The following is a 13,617-nucleotide window of genomic DNA, read 5'->3' as shown; positions in this document are numbered from 1 at the left end:
TGGACATCCCTTCAGTTCCTCCTTGGCACTGGCTAATAGACGCGGCTTCCGGAAATATCATGGCATCGGTCCTGGTTCATTCTGTCAAGTACCATGGATCTGAATTTACAACGGTTGACAGCAACGACTCTTGCTTTTAGCTTCAGTGCTGGTTAACGCTTGAGAGTTGTGCGGTCGGTGGCAATCAATCATTTAGACGGCATTTCTTGTCAGGGATATCCTGAAAAGCATTTCTACAGGTGCAAGTCTGGTTCCCAGAAAAACAATACTCACCCCAAATCTGGTTGTCACTGTTACCGCAAGCTCGATTAGTACGGATAGACCGGGAATTCATTCAATTCTCCGTTCGCAGATGCAACACGTATGCTCTAGGCGTTGTTGCCGCGATAAGCCACTGATCTCAGTATATGAGATTTACGACAGCTTCATCTCCTGTGGTTAAGCAAGAGGTCTAGGAATGATGCCAGTGACCAAAACTACTGACTCGGTTTTCAATGTGCCGTTCAACAGAGCCACGCACCTGTCAAAAGCATACACCGCAAAAAGTAGGTTGAAGCTAACATCGACGGAGGATCATAAAGCACCAAAAGGGTACCTCCATTGGACGGAGAGAAAACAGACCCACCCACACCTTACGCCGACGGCAATGCGGAGCAGCATCCTGCCTATCATGCCCGTACAGAGTATAATGCTTACTCGTTCAATAAAGATCGGCCAGGACAATTGGCCAATTTACTAGCCTATGATAAACGGAAAGTTCAGCCGCACTGATCGAAGAAATAAAGACGTGCGAGGCCCGTCAGTCAGGAGAGCTTGAGTAAATTCCTATGAATTTCTGGTGTGGAGCTTGCCCTAATGGGCCTAATTCTTAATACTAACTGGCAAAATGCGCTCGTCACAAAAGTTTCACCACATACCACTAGAAGACTTAAACGGCAACACGTCCCAGGAAGCACTGAGCAACAAGCAGTATCACCGAGTGGGCCAAGGTGCCACCGCCAATGACTCCGCCCAGCAATGCCGCTGGGGCATCGGGTCTCAGATCCCATCCTTGATGGTGGTCCCGTATATTTTAGGTTTGCGTGATATGGTCCGAGGGACTGGGGCAGCATGCTAACGTATCTCATTGGAACGATAGGCCTACTGATTGCCATTGCACACTTGTTGACTTTTCAGTATTTCGACGGAAAGTATGAGAACGACCCGGACATCCCAGATCAAGCCCATATCATGACCTTCGCAACCATTGCGGCAACCGTTTTTAGTTTCAGCATCCGCACGACCTTGGCTGCCGTGTTCACACAATACTTCTGGCGACTCGTCCGGCTGGCACCGATCAAGCTCGGCATCGTTGAAACACTATACACCCTACGGAGCAATCCCGTTTTCGGTTTTCAGCCGAAAGTCCTACGGCATGGATTGTTGCTCGTGGCCGTCGCCTGTCAAATCTGGCTGATCCCAATCGCTACTGCGTTCCCGCCCAGTTCGTTGTCGTTGGACAGTGCCAGCTACGTACACTCCGACATGGCGGATGTACCGACGTTTAATCCTTCAGATGTGAGTCCTGTCCGGTAGATAGGTGGATTGGTGTGAAAAGATACTGACGTGTATTCTTCAAGATGTGGAATGGCGATTTCAAGGCCCTCCGGGACAACTCGTTGGCGCTGGTCAACTCCGACTCAGAGGGCATTTACCCGCTAACCCCCAACCCGGATGGCCTATGGACCAAACCCTCCGTGTCGCAGCTCGCATTCGGCACGATCGTCAATGGCGAGGTATTCAACGGCCCCTCGCCCTGTGGCGGGTCGTGCTCCTACCACATGACGATCGACGCGCCATACCTGCGCTGCACAAACAAGACCAGCCCTGTCCTGAATATGACTTCGATCGAGGAACCCATTTACACCGCGCACTGGGCATCGGGTTACGAGAACGGCGACCAACCGGACAAGGACGCGAAATTTCGATTCACCAATCTCGTCTCCGTAGCCGCCGTCGACCAAGATGACGATGAAACTATGTTGTATTACAAACGAGAAACATTCCTCTGTGTCCCGCACCGAGTCACCTACGATGTCTTCCAGAACTACACCCATAATCGGCTCGCGTCAAAAGCCACCCCCAAATCTGTGCACCCGCTGGTGGATCTGATAGACACGGTGCCGCCTCCAGCTGGAAAGTCCGTCGACGAGTGGATCCACCATTCCAAAGGCGGGGACTGGGGTCCGGCGGTGACTGAGAAGGTCCGTGACGCGAACCTCATGACCCTGGCTGTTGCTATGCTTTCGCAATTGACAGGGAAATACGACTCGACCACATTTCAAAAAGGCGACGACAAGCACGCAAACGCTATAGGCAGGGACTGCTGGTGGTGGTATGCAGACCCAGACGATGGTATCTACGGTATGTTCTCTCTTCTTTCCACCCCCCCTGCTTTGTTCTTACTTTTTTCTATAAAAGAAAAAAGCATTAACTGATGGACAACCTATAGGCTACGCAAACAACACAATCGCCCACTACACCCCAATCTTCATAGCCTGGAACCTCAACCTCTCCCAAGGAACCTACGTCTCAAAGAGCCTCTTCAAACTCAACGAGAACATCCTCAACGAAATGCTCCTAAACATCACCCTATCCGCAATCATCAAATACGACCGCTGGACAACACGCACAAACGTCACCCGCCACGACCCACGCCAGCAGTACCACTTTTCGCGCATCCAGCGGCTCGTCATCCCCTACTTCATGACTTTGGTTATCGTCCTTCCGTTCTTGGTCGCGGGGCTGTGGGCTCTCTGGACGAACGGCGTCCCCGCGACTGATCACGGCTTCTTGCAGATTCTTATGACGACTCGTGGGAGTCCGAGTGTGGATCGCTTAGCTGCTGGCGGGTGTCTCGGGGGCGAAGCGAACGTCCCTAATAAGTTGAAGGATCTTCCCGTGCAGTTTGGGGAGTTCGTGCTGGGGACATCGTCGTCGTCCTCGTCCTCGAAGCCGGAGGCTGGTAGTGGGCTTCGGAAACGGAAACGAGAACTGTCTGGAAGTGAAGCCAATGATGACCGTGATGGGAGTCAGGTGAGGCTTGTGCCGGAGTCTGGTGGTGGTGGTGGTGGTGATGTTGTCGATGACGAAGCCGATTCGCGTCGCCTTGCTCTAACTGGGTTTGGAACTCCTGATGAAGTCACGGGAATTACGCGCGGTCGGTCTTATGGTGTGATGTATTGATGTGTATTATATGTGAACGTATGTGTACGATAATTGCGATGAGTTTATGCTGAGGATTTCTAGTAGACTGGTAGATAGTCCGAAGTAAGTCCGATGTTAGCACGACAGACAAGACTAGGACACCAGTCTCAATGGCTCGCCATGTGATTGATCCTGCATGAGCAGAAAGGTTTGAGCCCAGCGAGGAAGAAAGAAGTAGTAGCTACAGAGAATAGATGTACCAAGATCGTGTCTATATTTTGCTCTATATGATCAACCGTTTTTTATATTTATTCCAAGATCACTGCTTATATTTTCCAAGTGTAAGATCATTGCTTAGACGATCTCCTCCTTGCAGGCAATGCCGTATTGCTCCTAGAACAATCCACGTCAGTATCTCATTCTTAAATAACCAAACAAAAGATAATGCAAGACATACCTTAAGCTCCTTCATAAGAGGCCCGTTGATCTTGCCGTTCATGGGCGCCAGAACACCCTTCTCGGAGAGGGTACCGTTCAGGACCTGCTTGACGGCGACGGCGCAGGGGATACCGACCAGCTTGGCCATGGCGGAGTAGCCGGTGGGCTCGGTGCTACCGTACTCGACGAGAGTGGACAGACGGGTCTGCTTGGTGCCGTCCTTCAGCTCGACTTCGAACTTGTGTTGGAGGCTGGGCTGTGTTAGTTGTGTTTTTTTTCTTTTTCTTTTTTTGTTGCTGGAGGGAGTGGTCTTACATGACGATATCGCGCTCGCCTTCGCCGAACTGCATCTTCTTTTCGAGGGTGGCGCAGAGGGTGTCCAGGGGGTTGCCGCGGGGGATGGTCTTGAACCACTGCGTTAGCTCGTTGCCCCATAACTCTTCTTCAGATGATAAAGAGAAAATAAGCTTACCTTCTCATCGGAGAAGATTCCAATCCACCGGAGGCCGGACAGGATGTGGTCTCTCTGCTCGTTGTCCTTGAAAGAGGTCTTGGAAGCAATGGCGCGGAGCAATTCACCTTCATCCGAGGACGAGGCACCGAGGAGCTTCTGGGTGGCCTCCTTCCAGGCGATGGGGGTCTTCCAGTAGTCCTGCTCGGTGTCTTGGAGGAAGCCCATGTCGACAAGGACCTTGATGAATTCAGGGAAGCCGGCGTATCTCAGAGTACCTCTGATAGGTGTTAGTCACCTATATAGGACTCAGTAGCTGGGGTGTGACTGTACCTGATGATGGTCTGCGCCTCAGGGATGTTGTAGCGCTCCTTGTAGGGGGTGGAGTCGCGGTTGGGGTACGCAACGGTGGCGAAGCCTAAAATCCGTCAGTATGACATACTATAATTGGTGCACGCCTTTCAACTTCGAGGCTACTCACCGGGGTAGATGTGGTAGGGCTTGGCAGTGGCCATCAGATCTGAATAATGTCAGCATTCACTTTCTGCAAGATAGCGAGCAACTGCGCTCCTTACCCGGACCAGCGACGTTGACAACCTTGCCATCCTTGTAGAAGCTCGCGGCGTTTCTCAATGCGAGCAGGACACCGCGGGGAGACCTTCACCGTACAGTCAGTATCATCAAGTGACAAGTGTGTGATATACAGGAATCGTACCAAGAGAACTTGTAGCCGAGAGGGTTACCGGAGCTCTCGGGGGCGGGCAGACCACCACAGTACGACAGGAACGAGGTGATCTTTCCACCTTCGGCGTGGACCTCTTCAATGGTCTTGACAGCGTCTATCCTAATCAGTCTGGTGGTAAATTTCAAGTCCTGATGAAATCCTTACAGAGGTGATCAATGCCGGGATCTGTATAAATCACAATTAGTCAATACTCGGACGAGAAACCGCCGGACTAGACTAGACCACTTACCCAGACCAATCTCGTTCATAACAGTGATACCAGCCTTCTTGCACTCCTCATCCAGCTCCAGCATAGCAGGAGAGACATAAGAGGTAGTGACAACATGCTTCTTGGTGCGGATAGCGGACTTGATGACGACGGCGTGGAAAGTGTAGGGGATCAAGCTGATGACGAGGTCATGCTTGGCGAGCTCAGCATCCAGAGCCTGGTCGTTGGTCACATCCAGCGAGATGGGAGTGGCATTCTTAACGCCGGCCGACAGGGCCCTGGCGGACTCCAGGGTCCGGCAGGCCACGGTGACGGCGACACCGGACTCGGAGAGGATATCGAGCGTGGGTCGGGTGACGAACCCCGCACCCAGCATCAGCACTCTAGAGAGGATAGGTGGTCAGCATGAGGCTTCAAGTCTGTCGGAGGGGTTAGATCATACTTGTAGGGCGACATTTTGCAGGTTAGGATAGTTGGAATTGGGAATGGAGAGAGATTGACTGTGGGTGCGAAATCGGAGTCGACGGATGACTGGAAAAGCACAACAAATGCGGCCGCGGGGTATGTCACGTGGGGATCCTTCGCATTTCATCATCTGTTTCTCACCGCCTGCCGTTTACAGACATGTATTGATTACATCAGACTAATGTTTTATGCCATTGAGTCTGTCAAAATGTGCGAGGTTTGATGATGGCAAAGATTGACAGCCATGGGGAACAAAATAGTCTGAATATGTCAAGATAATGTATACAGATCACTCCTATATTTATTAACAGATAATATATTCATTAAGATATCTGTACATCATCAAGGGAAATGTGACCAAGATGAAACCCATACTATGTCTACAAAATAAAACCCATCCTAAACAAACAACAAAGATAGATAAGAAGAGAAATAACAAGAATAAATACAACGCCAATGCTCGCGACTGGTATATCTTACGCTGTAGTTGGTTGCCCCTGTTGTTGTCCCTGTTGTTGTTCCTGTTGTTGTTCCTGTTGTTTTTGCTGCTCCTGCTGCTGCTTTTTCCGCTCCTTGGCGGCTGCATCAGCCTCTTTCCACGAACCCTCGTAATGGTGAGAGACAAAAACATCCCCCTGGTCTTGCGGGAACCCGTTGTTCTGGGCGGCAAACGCAGCGCCCGGTAGGACCAGGACATCTCCAACCAGTTTAGGCGTCTTGGTGTGGGCGAAATCGCGATCGTCAACCGGTCTGCCCAGCATCTCGGCCAGACTTTTCAGGATAGCGATGGTCATGATCTTGGGCCCGGTCACGTCCACGACGTCCACCGGCAGCATGTCCAGAGTGATGCCGCTGACAGGGACGCCGTTGTTGCGGGCAATCTCCTTCAACTTGTCGACCACCGAGTTGACGACCATCAGGAGATGGCGCGACCACGGCTCCGCCATGAACGCCCAGTTGCAGAACTGCGACGCCACCTGCTTATCTGGGCCCCGCCATTCAAAGTCCCACTCGATGCCCACGACCATGCTGATCTTCTCGCGCTTGTGCTCCTCGGGCACCCAGTCGGCGATGGGCTTCTCGCATGTGACATCCAGGTCGCTCCAGATGCCGCCCTCGGCGAGGACAATCAGGTAGCGGAGGAGATCCGCGCGAAAGATGGGGATCGGGATCTGCTCGTAGACCTCGACGATGTCCGGTCGCGTTTCGTAGTAGTGGGAGCGGACGAACGCCGCGCCGGCCTCGTCATTCAGCAACTCCTGCCGACAGGACGGATTCTTCGCCTTCCAGCTGTTGGTCCATTCCCGCTGCTGGTCCGTGATGTTGTCGAATTTCGCCGAGTGCCACACTTTCTCAGGGATGTTATAGCCGGAGGGTTCGGCGCTCGGGGGTCGACTCTTTGGGTCGCTGCTCCAGTGGCTGTCGGGGGTTGGGTCTGCATTGTACCATGGCGATGTGTCTGCGTCGCCGGTCGCCGGCTGCGTCGCTTCAGATGGTGGGGGCGATGAAGCCTTGCTGCTCGAGAAAACCTGAGATGGGACCTGGGGCCATCCTAGATAAAAGGAGTACAGGATCACGAAGGAAAGCGATAAAGCCACGACCAGACGCACGGAGCGCCCGGTCTGCATGAGGGGGGCCGGTATCATGGAAGGACCGCCCATTTGAGACCAGTCGATGAATCAAATTCAAAAATGAGGGGGACATTCACATCCGAATGAACCCACTAGGATACAGCGGTACCTATATAATAGCAGGAAGTGCAAGTGACATCTTCTCTCACACCAAGACAGAGAAAGCTTGAGGGGGCGAGTCGCGAGGCGAGGTGGCACATCACAAAGCGTCTGTCTGGCCTGTGATGAGACAGGGGACAGAGCCAATCTTGGGCGTTCAGTTTAGCGCCGACTAAATTAGTCAGTTGGGCCAAGAGCCTCGATGGACACCAAACGAGCCGATCGAATTAGTTTCACGTTAGTCCTCCGGAGAGTTCGCCTGGAGTGGACATTTATGGACCGGAGACCCACCAGGGTCAAGGTTCCGGCGTTAAGATGATCGATCAAGCCTTGTGAGAGGTCAGACACGCAGGGAATAATCTCACCACAACAAGTGGATGCAGTCGGACGTTTTCACAGCAGCGCGTACTTGCAGCACTTGGCCTGTCAATCTATTTTGATCGCGACAGAAAGTACTCTTTATCGCGCCGGCGGCAATCTCCAGTCAGCGATTGGATCTAGACCCACTCTGTCCACCACCTGGTTCTGTGCTAAACATATCTTAGCGGTCGTCTCAGGCTCAGCCCAATGCCCTATGGTTAAGTTCGACCTCTGGTGGCTTGCGAAACCACGAAGGATTACAATTTCCAGAATGTCGGGTTTGCTCAAACCCCCCTTTTGCCATGCGCCAGCGCTGGGGACACAGCGCATATATGCGCTCGCACAGCCCGGACGCGCTGGTCCTCTCTCTTGGGTTTGAAACTTCGCGCAATCTCTCGAAGCAAACATACCAACTTCCTCGAACCTCGCTCTATGTATTGAGAACTATTTTCGCAGTGGGATCTCTTTTTGCGGCGAGACCTATTCTGCCTTGGGTGTTATTTCTTGCCGTGATCCTTATCTTTGCCGTGGGTTGTATTTTCGCGGGGAAACATACCTATTCTTAGGGCTTCGAGGGTTGTGTGACCGTGGAAGATCTAAAGACATAGAACCATCCAACCAAACCCGTCGCTTTCCCAAAGAAAAGAAAGTCTGAGGCCGGACGGGCAAATTGTCGATGGCTTCCAGCCCTTTCAAGTCTGTTTCGGGGTGGTTACTGTTCCTTCATGGTTTCCTGGTTTCAATCACAGTCCGAGCCGACCCCGTGCCCACCTCAGTACAATATGATCCCCATTTCATAGGATGGTTCATTGGGCCCACAACGAGTGAGACCTTTTCCCTTTTCACCCAGTCGAGATCCAAGTATAAAACCACGAGACTAACCCTGCCGTCCAGCCCAGGCACTGACGGACCCGGACTTCTGGAGCACAACGGGGTCCTATGCACGTGGGTGCTCCACGAACCCATGCTCCGTTGCGACAGACTGTCAGAGTAACTCCATCACGTACGACAATGGCAAGACCAGTACCTGGTGAGTTGCGGCCGCCCGAACATGTTCAAGCCATGCAAGCAAGCACTAACACAAATCGTGTTTGTCCGAATCTAGCAACGTATGTCGGACGATGACAATCTATGAATCAGCACCGTTCAAAGGCCCAACGGCCAGTAATATCTTCTGCGCAGAGCATTGGAGCGCATTTCAAGTGTATCGCAAGCTACCAGAACCGACCACCACGCCAGGTACACGTTCCCATCCCGGCTTACTCTGCGGGAGATCTAATCTTTTATAGAAGCAGAAGAGTCATCCACAAAATCGAAGCCCCAGCCCGCATCACCTGCCTCTACTACGTCAACCACCAAGGAAACCGCAAAGCCCACCGAGGACAAGCCCACCGAAGACAAGCCCACCAAAACCAAGTCCACAGAACCATCTCCCTCAGAAGCCTCTCCCACAGCAGCCAAGCCCACATCCACAGAAGATAAGCCCACCGACGACCCACCCAATTCAAAACCAGACCCCTCTCCACCCAGCCAAGCGTGGATCGCAGGCGCCGTCGCAGGCCCAATCGCGGGGATCGCCTTCTTCGCCGGCATCGTCGTCTGGGTCATCTACCGACGAAAACACCGGCGAGACCGCGTCGCATGGCCGCACGATCACCCGTACATGGGCCCGCCGGTCATGAAGCAACAGCAGCAGTTTCCATACGAGATGAGCGCGCCGGGCTTGAAGCAGCCGCAACAATTTCCTTACGAGATGGACCCGACTGGTCGTCGTCCGTCTGTGTATGAATTAAGTTCTGGTAATCAGCACTAGCTGGGTTGGCCTGGGTTACTATGTGAAGAAGAAGTCGGACGGTGTGTGTAGATGCTTTTATGTATATAATTAATTTTTTTGCATCGGTTTGCAAATGTATTGCATAGCTTTTTGTTACTTTCTGATATGCTTTGGAAACTAGTGATTAGTCTCTGGGACAGTAAGACATGGGAATAGATACTTAGGGTTGATGTATATATTCAAAATAATTAAAAGGATTAAATTCAAACTTGAAACAAACAATAGCCGGATCTTGTATCCTTGAGAACATTGTACCATTAGGCCCATGATGTAATGACTAAAAAGATACTCCTATCCAGGAAATGATAATACCCGAAGGTGTCATATCCAGACACCGTCGACGGAGAAAACAGAACTGGGCTGTCATTTCTTGCATGCTAACTCCCAATCCCAGTCTACTTTCGAGTGAAACCCAGCATTCCATACTATCAAGATCTACAGCATGGGACACTCGGCCCCCCTGGATGTGCATCAAGGGATTCTGTCAGTCTCTTTCTAGATATGGATAACAAGCAAATCCATGGTTATCATTTGCAAATGCTCTCTTTTCTTGACCCATTCACCTCCCGAGACAGGGTAACAGAGCACAATAGGTAGCCTAGTCTGCTTTATTCAAAGACGACTTCTAAAACAAATGATTGTGTAGCAATATCACAGCTTCTCCCAGACTAGACGATAGATAGACGATCAGTACAGCTTCCCTTGTCAGGTTTATATCGACTTAAATAAGACTCATTCTTTCTATGATGGCATTTGTGACTACAATTTCTATTTCGTTCCTGTGCCGCCTTGAAGCCTTCCACCTCCTTGCGCCAAGAGATCTTGGCGAATGTCAACATTCCAACTCCTCGTGTTATCTGATTCTCCCCGCCCTCATTAAGCTCTTCTGAGTGTAACGAGGTACTCAAATGTAGATGCCATTTATTAGGTAAATCGGAATGTGCCAAGATAACAAGAAAGCGCTTCTCATTACTCGAATTGGAAACTGCCAATTTTCACAATGCTATACAGCAAGGGGCTGGAGCATTCCCGCGATATACCCTCTAACTGGTTACTTGATATCTTGGCAGCCCAATTGAGTTGAGATGTGTTGAATATCAGTCATATCAAGTTCGATCAAATGCCTATTCGGCTTTTGGTGCAGTGGCTGAAGGAATGCAAACACTACACCGCCGACAGGTTTCAGTCTTGACCGCAGTATCTCAGTATTTGACCTGACAAGTGATTCAATCCCGGCCAAATCTTCAAAAGGGAATTGTTTAGAATGCAAGGATCCAGTAATATGTAGCCAGGGGGTGTAATCCGGCATTTGTCACTCCTCCCTGATGAGGTCTGTTCACATTATGGTGCCTGCCATTGATGATCAGAGGTATAAAATCCACTTGATTCCCAGCTATCATAGCTCTCTTTAACAGCATACCCATCATCTGTTTACTTGTTATTACCCCCTGATTCAGCTAGTCAACCTTCAGAAAATCCGTTACGATGAAGTTCCTCTACACCACGGTCACCATGCTCTGCCTCATTGGCGCGGGTCTGGCAGCCGAGCCAGCTCCTAATTCTCCCGAGAGAACGCAGGACTGCTGCCATACCGTCAAGGGAGGTAAAGGTCACAGGGTAGGCTGCCTAACAACTGATACAATTCTAGTGGGAAACGCCATTTGCTAATATGTTTAATAGTGGTGTGCTGATGGCACGGCTGGCACTCCTTTTTGTGGCAAGGGCCGTGAGTCTCTTTTGCCTATCTGTAAATGATTACCTACTGATATCCGCAGCTTGCAATGCCTTTGGATGTGCCTGCAAAGGTGGATGCCGCAAGAAGTAGGTTTTTTTGCAACCACTGGTATCTGGGAGGTTATATATGGCCGTGTGTGATGTTCTTCCTGTTCCGGTATAGGTTTTCATGTCTTCATGCGGGTGCGAAGGCTTATGGGCTTCACGCATCTTGATCAATCATTTTCCATTGCTGAATTTGAGATAGATATGCTGTAACTTTTTGGAATCAGAGATTATGTTTGCTTATTGCCTTGAAATAGCCCGTACAGCTTACTCTAAGTTTTGGGATTATCTGGAATGCAGTCAGCAAAGATGAATTAGTTCAGGCGGGGCTCTCTTTGAATCAATAATGTTAGCAGGATTGGATTCAGAGAATAGTAAATTTGACATCCTGCATTATAAGTTGTTAGAACTGGAGAACACGAGAAAGACTAAATGAGTCCATAAGAATGACTTAATGAAATGATGTTTGTGTAATCTGTGGAATGATGACAATCCACAAAACATGCAGGAACGTGAATGTTTGGCGTTTATCTGACTAGCCGACCTCTTGCAGTGACTGAATAACCCCAAAAATTCACTATAGGACCAGCTCAGCACCAAATATCCCCTGTATATTCGTATGCTTGAGGTTAGCTGCAGCTGAAATTACAGTATACTTATCGTACCACATGTAGCATGTTGCTCTTATTTAATTGCATTCTTATGGCTCATACGCTCCAGGGTCTGACCATGCATACCGTCTGATCCTTTCTCTACGGGGAAGCTAGCAGTGAGATGTGAAGCTCGCGGACCAACATGACGGTCAATACGGCCAATACCTACATTTCAAATACTACAACCAGTCTTGATTATGTTTCTGAACCCACACGAGCTCAACCAGGGCCGGGGACCAACTGAACCAGAAGATGGATATTATGTAAACGGCAGCGTCCTATTGAGATAAGCCCAAGCTGCCATCGCAACCGCTCAAACTCGACGACATAACGGAACTGACGACGCCGAACTGGAATCACCTGGCAACCCCACGATGTGTCCCATTTGGGTCTTCCACTCTGTGCTCCGAGTATGCTCCTGTCGCAAAGAATACCACTCGGCTACAAAAGATATCTAGACACTTGTGAGCTCTGTGGGTACCCTTTTATGCACCGCCGATTTGCCGCCTTGGGAGTTCCGTTCTTGTCCGTCTCGCGAGGCGATTCGAAGAGCACCTCCTTTACTGAAGTGGGCCTTTGCCACTCAAGCCGTCAAATGAAGAGACGCATCGACCAGAAAAGGTGGCAAAGGAAGCCGGCTTAGACCTGGTAGCCCCATAGGGCACAGTCACGATAGCTGCGAGCAAGGATCGATGGAAATGGCCAAAAACGATGGAATTGATGGAGTATAGAACAAGGCCGAAAGGTACGGAGTGCATAATAAATCTTCAATCTACAGGATATGAAGAATGGCAAAAAGTCAGTATTTTCATAATCAGACCGTATGTTTGACTCCTTACAGCTGCTTCCACAGTACACTCCATGTCCGCCAACTGTACTGTCCATTCTTGATGTTGGGCTGTATTTCTCAACTGCTGGACCGCTGTCTCACGGCCATTCCTTGCTATTCAAGATTTTGGTATTTCGTCCGTTTCATTTATCAAGTCTGGATCAGCGCCACCTTCAACTAACAGTCGAACCACACTCTCATGTTGATTTCTGACTGCCCATGATAGTGGTGTTTGACCCGTTCCATCTATTGGATTTGGATAAGCACCACTCTTCAGTAATAGCTGGACCATATTTTCATGTCCAGTCCTTGCGGCCCATGATAGTGGTGCTTGATCTGTTCCGTTCGTTAAGTTTGGATCAGCACCATAATATAGTAACAGCCAAACCACATTCTCATGTCCATTTCTTGCTGCCCATGATAGTGGTGTCTGTTCACCCTTTGGATGTAGAGTAGCACCTTCTTTGAGTAATATCCGGACCGTATCCTGATGTCCATTTCTTGCTGCCCATGATAGTGGCGTCAGTTCACTCTTTGGATGCAGTGTAGCACCTCCTTTGAGCAATAGCCGGACCGTATCCTGATGTCCATTTCTTGCCGCCCATGATAGTGGTGTTTGTTTATCCTTTGGGTTTAAATTAGCACCTTTATCAAGTAATAGCTGGACCACATTCGAATGTCCGTGTCTTGCTGCCCATAATAGTGGTGCTTCTCCATACTTTGGATTTGGATCAGCTCCCCCATCAAGTAATATTCGCACCACATTCTCACAATTCCCTTTCACTGCCGCTGATAGTGGTGTGTTTTCATTCATTGGATTGAGATCAGCCCCCTTATCAAGTAATAACTGGACTACTTTCTCATGCCCATGATTGACCGCCACTGATAGGAGTGTTTCTTTATCCATGAGATTCAGATCAGCCCCCTTATCAAGTAATA

General features: G+C 50.1%; 6 protein-coding genes across 6 annotated transcripts in view; 3 read left to right on the top strand and 3 right to left on the bottom strand.

The window, feature by feature from the left end:
- Positions 1-474: 474 nt before the first annotated feature.
- Positions 475-3,333, top strand: BDW47DRAFT_7727 (uncharacterized protein). Its single transcript, XM_024819816.1, has 4 exons — positions 475-1,076; positions 1,139-1,557; positions 1,620-2,403; positions 2,492-3,333. The coding sequence occupies exons 1-4, from the start codon at positions 887-889 to the stop codon at positions 3,223-3,225; spliced, it is 2,127 nt and encodes a 708-aa protein (XP_024673784.1). The 5' UTR covers positions 475-886; the 3' UTR covers positions 3,226-3,333.
- A 70-nt stretch (positions 3,334-3,403) lies between these two features.
- lys9 (saccharopine dehydrogenase (NADP+, L-glutamate-forming)) lies at positions 3,404-5,518 on the bottom strand. The gene is made up of 11 exons (XM_024819808.1): positions 5,471-5,518; positions 5,050-5,411; positions 4,965-4,985; positions 4,791-4,914; positions 4,651-4,733; positions 4,557-4,595; positions 4,409-4,493; positions 4,097-4,355; positions 3,940-4,028; positions 3,644-3,875; positions 3,404-3,579 (listed from the first exon to the last, which is right to left on the bottom strand). Exons 1-11 carry the CDS (start codon positions 5,482-5,484, stop codon positions 3,541-3,543), a joined length of 1,347 nt encoding a protein of 448 aa, XP_024673783.1. The 5' UTR covers positions 5,485-5,518; the 3' UTR covers positions 3,404-3,540.
- A 299-nt stretch (positions 5,519-5,817) lies between these two features.
- On the bottom strand, positions 5,818-7,316 carry BDW47DRAFT_102377 (glycosyltransferase family 32 protein). The gene has a single exon (XM_024811860.1). It carries the CDS (start codon positions 7,152-7,154, stop codon positions 5,970-5,972), a length of 1,185 nt encoding a protein of 394 aa, XP_024673782.1. The 5' UTR covers positions 7,155-7,316; the 3' UTR covers positions 5,818-5,969.
- A 213-nt stretch (positions 7,317-7,529) lies between these two features.
- On the top strand, positions 7,530-9,620 carry BDW47DRAFT_102376 (uncharacterized protein). The gene is made up of 4 exons (XM_024811859.1): positions 7,530-8,407; positions 8,478-8,613; positions 8,689-8,822; positions 8,873-9,620. The coding sequence occupies exons 1-4, from the start codon at positions 8,260-8,262 to the stop codon at positions 9,394-9,396; spliced, it is 942 nt and encodes a 313-aa protein (XP_024673781.1). The 5' UTR covers positions 7,530-8,259; the 3' UTR covers positions 9,397-9,620.
- Positions 9,621-10,727: 1,107 nt separating this feature from the next.
- BDW47DRAFT_102375 (uncharacterized protein) lies at positions 10,728-11,424 on the top strand. The gene is made up of 3 exons (XM_024811858.1): positions 10,728-11,034; positions 11,098-11,143; positions 11,193-11,424. The coding sequence occupies exons 1-3, from the start codon at positions 10,903-10,905 to the stop codon at positions 11,240-11,242; spliced, it is 228 nt and encodes a 75-aa protein (XP_024673780.1). The 5' UTR covers positions 10,728-10,902; the 3' UTR covers positions 11,243-11,424.
- A 2,114-nt stretch (positions 11,425-13,538) lies between these two features.
- The window catches only part of BDW47DRAFT_116285 (WD40 repeat domain-containing protein), a gene marked incomplete at both ends in the record, with an annotated part of 1,899 nt that continues 1,820 nt past the window's right edge, over positions 13,539-13,617 (bottom strand). Inside the window, one exon of the mRNA XM_024814904.1 lies at positions 13,539-13,575. Within this exon, the coding sequence (XP_024673779.1) occupies positions 13,539-13,575 (37 nt within the window). The remainder of the gene's footprint in view (positions 13,576-13,617) is intronic.

This window comes from Aspergillus candidus (genome assembly GCF_002847045.1).
Source record: "Aspergillus candidus strain CBS 102.13 unplaced genomic scaffold BDW47scaffold_11, whole genome shotgun sequence".
Taxonomy (NCBI): Eukaryota; Fungi; Ascomycota; class Eurotiomycetes; order Eurotiales; family Aspergillaceae; genus Aspergillus; species Aspergillus candidus.
The sequence above is the reverse complement of the archived record's forward strand: the minus strand, read 5'-3'. Positions and strand labels throughout refer to the sequence as shown.

Bases quoted from the DNA above. Each gene is read 5' to 3' on its own strand.
- BDW47DRAFT_7727 (XM_024819816.1), top strand. From the start codon at position 887: ATGCGCTCGTCACAAAAGTTTCACCACATACCACTAGAAGACTTAAAC. The intron at 1,077-1,138 runs GTTTGCGTGATA...TTGGAACGATAG, and splicing joins GGTGGTCCCGTATATTTTAG to GCCTACTGATTGCCATTGCA. The intron at 2,404-2,491 runs GTATGTTCTCTC...GACAACCTATAG, and splicing joins CCCAGACGATGGTATCTACG to GCTACGCAAACAACACAATC.
- lys9 (XM_024819808.1), bottom strand. The intron at 4,986-5,049 runs GTAAGTGGTCTA...TGATTTATACAG, and splicing joins TATGAACGAGATTGGTCTGG to ATCCCGGCATTGATCACCTC. The intron at 3,876-3,939 runs GTAAGACCACTC...AACACAGCCCAG, and splicing joins GGCGAGCGCGATATCGTCAT to CCTCCAACACAAGTTCGAAG.
- BDW47DRAFT_102377 (XM_024811860.1), bottom strand. From the start codon at position 7,154: ATGGGCGGTCCTTCCATGATACCGGCCCCCCTCATGCAGACCGGGCGC.
- BDW47DRAFT_102376 (XM_024811859.1), top strand. From the start codon at position 8,260: ATGGCTTCCAGCCCTTTCAAGTCTGTTTCGGGGTGGTTACTGTTCCTT. The intron at 8,408-8,477 runs GTGAGACCTTTT...CCTGCCGTCCAG, and splicing joins GTTCATTGGGCCCACAACGA to CCCAGGCACTGACGGACCCG. The intron at 8,823-8,872 runs GTACACGTTCCC...AATCTTTTATAG, and splicing joins AGAACCGACCACCACGCCAG to AAGCAGAAGAGTCATCCACA.
- BDW47DRAFT_102375 (XM_024811858.1), top strand. From the start codon at position 10,903: ATGAAGTTCCTCTACACCACGGTCACCATGCTCTGCCTCATTGGCGCG. The intron at 11,035-11,097 runs GTAGGCTGCCTA...TATGTTTAATAG, and splicing joins AGGGAGGTAAAGGTCACAGG to TGGTGTGCTGATGGCACGGC. The intron at 11,144-11,192 runs GTGAGTCTCTTT...TGATATCCGCAG, and splicing joins TCCTTTTTGTGGCAAGGGCC to CTTGCAATGCCTTTGGATGT.